Below are 7,109 nucleotides of genomic sequence, written 5' to 3'. Positions count from 1 at the left end.
TGTTTGTAGGGGTTTCAAGATCACTTTATTGACATAGTTAACACAAGGGGATTATTATTTACATGATATGATTCTATACACTTTATTCTCTACACATTTCAGTTAATTACTGTACATGCAATACATTGCTCATAAAATTACATATAAATAAGCCTGAGTTTTATCAATGTAGAAAGTATATTTTTCCAAGCACAGTCCTTAACAGATTCTTCCTTTTGCATAGGTGCTATTAACTGGAATTTAAAATTCATGGGGCAACATTCACAATCCAGGGAAATCCCTCAATACTTCACAATCAATGCCATCTCTGAAGCAAAAATAGACACAAAATACTGGGGTAGCTCAGCAGGACAGGCGGGAGAGAAGGAATGGGTGACGTTTCGGGTCGAGACCCTTCTTCCGACTAAAGAAAATGAGGTTAATCACGATCGATTGGCCAGATGGGCTGAGGATTGGTTGAGGGAATGACAGTCCAATTCTACACGGCCATTGTAGAGTCTGTCCTCACCTTCTCCATCATGGTCTGGTTTGGCTCAGCCACCAAGCACGACACCTGGAGGCTGCAGCGAATCGTTCGATCAGCTGAGAAGATTATTGGCTGCAACCTTCCCTCCATTGACGAACTGTACACTGCAAGAGCCAGGAAGCGAGCGGGCAAGATCATCTCTGACCCCTCTCACCCTGGCCACAAACTCTTTGAATCACTTCCCTATGGAAGGCGACTTCGGACTGTCAAAGCTGCCACAGCCAGACATAAAAACTGTTTTTTCCCCATGAGCAGTAGCTCTACTCATAGAAACATAGAAATTAGGTGCAGGAGTAGGCCATTTGGCCCTTCGAGCCTGCACCGCCATTCAATATGATCATGGCTGATCATCCAACTCAGTATCCCGTACCTGCCCTCTCCATACCCCCTGATCCCTTTAGCCACAAGGGCCACATCTAACTCCCTCTTAAATATAGCCAATTAACTGGCCTCGACTACCCTCTGTGGCAGAGAGTTCCAGAGATTCACCACTCTCTGTGTGAAAAAAGTTCTTCTCATCTCGGTTTTAAAGGATTTCCCCCTTATCCTTAAGCTGTGACCCCTTGTCCTGGACTTCCCCAACATCGGGAACAATCTTCCTGCATCTAGCCTGTCCAAGCCCTTAAGACTTTTGTAAGTTTCTATAAGATTTCCTCTCAATCTCCTAAATCTACTCAACAGCCAAAAGTCTGTAGCCTCCTTTTGCTCTGGTATTTTATTTCATTCTTCATGTTTAATTATAATGTTTAATTTTTAACTGTCTACTGTGTATATCATGTTGTTACTTACGAACAAAGCACCAAGGCAAATTCCTTGTATGCATACACACTTGGCCAATAGCAGTTATTCAATCCAATTCAATACAGAGAAATTCAAGGTGTTGCAAGGGAAGTCTAACATGGGCAGGATCTACACAGTGCATGGAAGGGGCTCTGGGGAGTGTTGTAGAGCAGAGGGATCTAGGAGTGCAGGTGCAAGGTTCCTTGCAGGTGGAGCTGCTGGTAGATAGGGTGGTGATATGTGGGTGGGTTTGGGCAAGTTGGGCTGAAGGGCCTGATTCCACGATGTATCTTTCTACGACAACAGGATGCCCAGTCTCTGAACCGCTCATGTCCCCAGTATTATCCTTGGAGGCTTCCGAGCTTTCTACCCCCCCCCCTACCCCCACCCCCCCACCCCCACCCCCCCACCCCCCCCCCCCCCCCCCCAATGAGAACAAGGGTCTTTGTTCTCATTGGGTCCCTCCAAGCTCTCCATCGCCCGTGCGCTGGCTCTGCTCTTGCGCGTTTCCCCGCCGCCCTCCATATGCTCGCCTTCTTATCTTCTGCGTCTACGGTTATCCTTCGAAAACCCCCAGAGGACACGATGGAAGATACAGAAAATGGGAATATCACCGAATGAAGGTCTAAAGACCATGAAATGTACGACCAACGAGCTGTTTTTGTGCACTATCACTTACAATCGATGAAGGAATTGGGTATTGTCTTTCTGCTGACTGGATAGCACACAACCAAAGCTTTTCACTGTACCTCAGTACACGTGACAATCAACTAGACTGTAACCTGACTGACCGACTGTGTGCCCGGCGTCCACTCACTTTCCATTTGGAATCGGGACAGTGAGGACCTCCTTGTCCATCGTCACTGGTCGGAAGGTCAAAGGCATCAGAGAACGTTCCTCCATTAACTCAAGTTGGAGACCACACCTCCCTCCGACCACGGTACTGACTGCATGTGGTCACCGGATCATGGTGAGGGTCTTGGGCCACATTGGGCAGTGGAGCAGCCAGAGGGAGAGGACATTGAGAGGAGGCGCTGATGACAAAGATGGCCAGGTAGATGGTGGGCAAGGTGTGGTGCAACAAGTAGGGAGACCTCACCTCCTTTCGACCTTGCTACTGACTGCCCTTGGGAGACAGAGCTTGCATAGTGTTACTCAAAGTCTTGTCGCCTTCATCGACGGGAATGCACGGGCACAGTTTCTGCGTCTTCCTCCGGAACTCCTTCGAGGCAAAGTAGTACAGCAGTGGGTCGAAGCAGCCGTTGAGGCCGCACAGAGCGAGGGAGAGCTTGTAGACAACATAGATCGGCCTGCCCTGGCGGGAGAGCACAAAATGGATGATCAAGATGATCTGGGTGGGCAGGTAGCAGATGGTGAAGACCAACAGCACCACAACTGTCAGGTAGACTATCTGCTTCCTCGACTCCCTCATCTCCTTCGCCGAGGTCTTCAACAAGGCCCTGATGATCTTGGAGTAGCACACCACCATGATGGTGAACGGGAGCAGGAAGAAGAGAAGGATTTGAATTGAGTAGTACAGGTAGAATAAATTGATGGAGGGGAACATGTTGCGCCTCATGACGTCAAAGCAGGTGGTGATGTTCAAGGCCGTGACGTTGTAGGTCAGCTCGGAGTAGATGAGGGGCGCGTGGACGGTGAGGACAAAGAACCAGGTGGCGACACAGAGGACGGCGGCCGCCCTGATGGTGCGGAGGTGCGATGTGCGCAGCGGGTGGACGATGCCCAGGTAGCGCTCCACGCTGATCAGCATGACGGTCAGGATGGAGCAGTGCATGTTGCCGTAGAAGAGGACGGTCACCAGCCGGCAGAGGGGCTCGCCGACCAGCCAGTTGTTCCAGTTCCAGTGGTAGGCCATCTGGAAGGGCAGGGTCAGGCTGTAGAGCAGGTCGGAGACGGCCAGGTTGATGGAGAAGATCATGGTGGGCGTCTTGGGCCACATGCGGCAGCAGAGGAGCCAGAGGGAGAGGGCATTGAGGGGGGTGCTGATGAGGAAGATGGCCAGGTAGATGGTGGGCAAGGTGTGGTGCAACATGGAGTTGGTCAGCATCTCCAGCGTGCTGCTCGCCAACCCACTTATATTCATGGCTCGGCAGGTCCAGAGAACGTTTGCTCGCGACGAATGGGAGACAAATTCCTGAAACGCAAACGGCAAAAAAAAAAAAAATTTAATTCAATATTCACCCAAACGCCAGTTTAACATCAACTCGAAACTGGATAGACTCGGCTTGTACTCGTTAGAATTTTGGAGATTGAGGGGGGATCTTACAGAAACGTAAAAAATTCTTAAGGGGTTGGACAGGCTAGATGCAGGAAGATTGTTCCCGATGTTGGGGAAGTCCAGAACAAGGGGTCACAGTTTAAGGATAAGGGGGAAATCATTTAGTACTGAGATGAGAAAAACATTTTTTACACAGAGAGTAGTGAATCTCTGGAATTTTCTGCCACAGAAGGTAGTTGAGGCCACAGTTCATTGGCTATATTTAAGAGGGAGTTAGATGTGGCCCTTGTGGCTAAAGGGATCAGGGGGTATGGAGAGAAGGCAGATATTGGATACCGAGTTGGATGATCAGCCATGATCATATTGAATGGCGGTGCAGGCTCGAAGGGCCGAATGGCCTACTCCTGCACCTATTTTCTATGTTTCTATGTTTCTATGAAACGCCACCCATTCCTTTTCGCCAGAGGTGCTGTCTGACCTGCTGAGTTATTCCAGATTTTGTAGATCCTTTCAAAACTAAACAGTTTAGTTTAGACATACAGTGTGGAAACAGGTCCTTCCGCCCACCGAGTCCACGCTGACCAGTAACCACCCATAGGTTAATACAAATTTACAGAAGCCAATTAACCAACAAACCTTTGCAGGAAACCGGAGCACCCCACACGGTCAGGGCTGATTTGTTTAGTGGGTCCCTCTTCCAATTCCTCCAACCCATAATCACGGATCTTCCACAAAACAAAAAACCCGGAAACATAGAAACATAGAAATTAGGTGCAGGAGTTTCGAGCCTGCACCACCATTCAATATGGGTTCATCCAACTCAGTATCCCCGTACCTTCCAACCCCCTTCCCCTCCAAGGGCCACATCATCCCTCTTAATCAATGAACTGGCCTAAACCCTCTGTGGCAGAGAGTCCAGAGATTCCATTCAAAAAAAAAACACAGAGGGTAGTTTTGCCCACTCAAAAGCAGTGCAATAGGAAAACCCTTAAAGCCCTGCCCCACGGTACGAGTTCATTCCAAGAGCTCTCCCGAGTTTTAAAAAAATCAAACTCGTGGTAAGCACGGAGAATAAACTTAGCGGGTACGTCGGAGCTCGGGGACGTCTCCTTGTGCTAACGGCAGGTACTCGGGAAGACTCGCTAATGGCAGGTAAGCACGGGAAGACTCGAGAAGATTTTTCAACATGATGAAAAATGTCCACGAGAGCCCCGAGTACCGACGGGTGGCCATTCCCGTAAATCTCCGAGTTCGAATCAGGGCAAACTCGGGAATGAACTCCTACCATGGGACAGGGCTATTACTATCGGAGAATTAGACTAACAGTAGAATGGCTCCCAGGATTTTTTTTCCCCCATAAGAATAGTTCATAAAATTAGTTATTTCACAAATAGCAGTAAGATTTTGAAAATAGAAAGATACTCAGATTAATAGGGCTGCACGGTGGCGCAGTGGTAGAGTTGCTGCCTTACAAGCACCAGAGACCCCGTCTTCAGTCCCGACTGTGGATCTTCTACATTCTCCCCATGACATGCGTGGGTTTCCTCCGAGATCTTCAGTTTCCTCCCACACTCCAAAGACGCGCGGGTTTGTAGGTTAATTGGCGAGGTATAAATGTCAATTGTCCCTCGTGTGCGTAGGATAGCGCTAATGTACGGGGATCGCTGGTCGGCGCGGACTCGGTGGGCTGAAGGTCCTGTTTCCACGCTGGATCTCTAAGCTAAACTAAACTAAATTAATGTAATTCAATGTGCAAGCTGAAATTATTAATAGCTGAACTACCCTGGAAAAAGTGAGCCATGGGCATTAACATTAGACTCTTCATTGCTGTTCATTCAATTGTGGAAACAATGAATTTTGACTGCAATACAATATGCCATCTGCCCACTCAAAGTGGTGTAGAAACAATGACTACCTCACCTCTGCATATGACCTAAATCCCAATAACATGATCAAAAAAGGACGCAATGTGCTGGAGTAACTCAGCTGGTCGGCCAACATCTCTGGAGAACATGGATAGGTGACGTTTCACAGAGTGCTGGAGTAACTCAGCGGGTCAGGCAGCATCTCTGGAGAACATGGATAGGTGACATTTCGCATTGAGAGCCTTTTTCAGATCCACACAAAATGTTACCTTTCCGTAGAGTCATAGAGTCATACATTGTGGAAACAGGCCCTCTGTCCCTATCCAAATGTCTCTTAAATGATAAAAAAAAAACTACACTTGCCCCACCTGCCCATAACCCTCAAACCTATCGTATCCACACACCTACCAAATGTCCTTTAAATGTAAAAATAGCCTGAACCCTTCCTCAAGCAGCTTTCCTATTGCGTAAAGAAGCTACCCCTCCCTATTAAATCTTCCCCCCCCCCCCCCCCCACCTCATCTTAAACTTTATCCTCTGGTTCTGGATTCCCCTACTCTGGGCAAAAGACTGTGCATCTATCTTTGCCAGAGATGCTGCCTGACCTGCTGAGTTACTCCAGCACTCTGTGTCCTTGTGTATTAACCAGCATCTGCAGTTCCTAGTTTCTCCATTTGCCTCCCAATAAATTGATATGTTATTTGCTGAACAGCTGCGTTGATATATCCTTGTGCTTTTTTTCCTAATTGCAAGAAGATATTACTAGCAACAGGCTTGAAATTGTCCTCCCATCCTAATATCAAAACCTTGCTAAGACGGTGCACGGTGGCGCAGCGGTAGAGTTCCTGCCTTCCAGCGCCTGAGACCTGGGTTCTAACCTGACTACTGGTGCTGTCTGTACGGAGTTTGTACCTTCTCCCCGTGACCTGCGTGGGTTTTCTCCGAGATCTTCGGTTTTCTCCCACACTCCAAAGACGTACAGGTTTGCAGGTGAATTTCCTTGGTATGAATGTCAATTGTCCCTAGTGTGTTTTGGATAGTGTAATGCCCCTGTCCCACTTAGGAAACCTCTGGAGACTTTGCGCCCCACCCAAGGTTTCTGTGCGGTTCCCGGAGGTTCCCAGAGGTTTTTGTCAGTCTCCCTACCTGCTTCCACTACCTGCAACCTCCGGCAACCACCGCAACCTCCGGGAACCGCACGGAAACCTTGGGTGGAGCACAAAGTCTCCAGAGGTCTCCGTTCAGGTTTCCTAAGTGGGACAGGGGCAATAGTGTGCAGGGATCTCTGGTCAATGCGGACCCGTCGGGCCGAAGGGCCTGCTTCCACGCTGTATCTCTAAAGTAAACGAAACAGTGCGCAGAATTCCCCCTTCGCCTCTTCCAAATGAGTTTGAGCATAGGTGACTGATAGATAAACTGTTTGAAGCCACTCCTGCAACATATAACACAATTGATCGATCGTTTCCGGGGAATTAACACGTCTTGAAACATTTAACACCTCTGCTAAAAGAAATTAGCTGGAAGCAAATGAATCAACAATTGGTCAGTGTGGCTTTCAAGAGTCAGATTTTCTTTCCCCTCGGTGTATAGCTTTTGCACGCCTACCCAAAAATACATTGCTTTATTTTTTTAATACAAGGTGTTACTATCATACTGTGATGAATTTCCTTTGTGAAGGTGATGATGAACAAGTCTATTA

General features: G+C 48.2%; 1 protein-coding gene across 1 annotated transcript; it reads right to left on the bottom strand.

Annotated features, from left to right (window-relative positions):
- Nucleotides 1-1,755: 1,755 nt before the first annotated feature.
- Nucleotides 1,756-4,122, bottom strand: LOC129697788 (P2Y purinoceptor 8-like). Its single transcript, XM_055636417.1, has one exon. The coding sequence runs from the start codon at nucleotides 3,408-3,410 to the stop codon at nucleotides 2,421-2,423; it is 990 nt and encodes a 329-aa protein (XP_055492392.1). The 5' UTR covers nucleotides 3,411-4,122; the 3' UTR covers nucleotides 1,756-2,420.
- Nucleotides 4,123-7,109: the final 2,987 nt, after the last annotated feature.

Source organism: Leucoraja erinacea, chromosome 6 (genome assembly GCF_028641065.1).
Source record: "Leucoraja erinacea ecotype New England chromosome 6, Leri_hhj_1, whole genome shotgun sequence".
NCBI lineage: Eukaryota > Metazoa > Chordata > Chondrichthyes > Rajiformes > Rajidae > Leucoraja > Leucoraja erinaceus.
The sequence above is the reverse complement of the archived record's forward strand: the minus strand, read 5'-3'. Positions and strand labels throughout refer to the sequence as shown.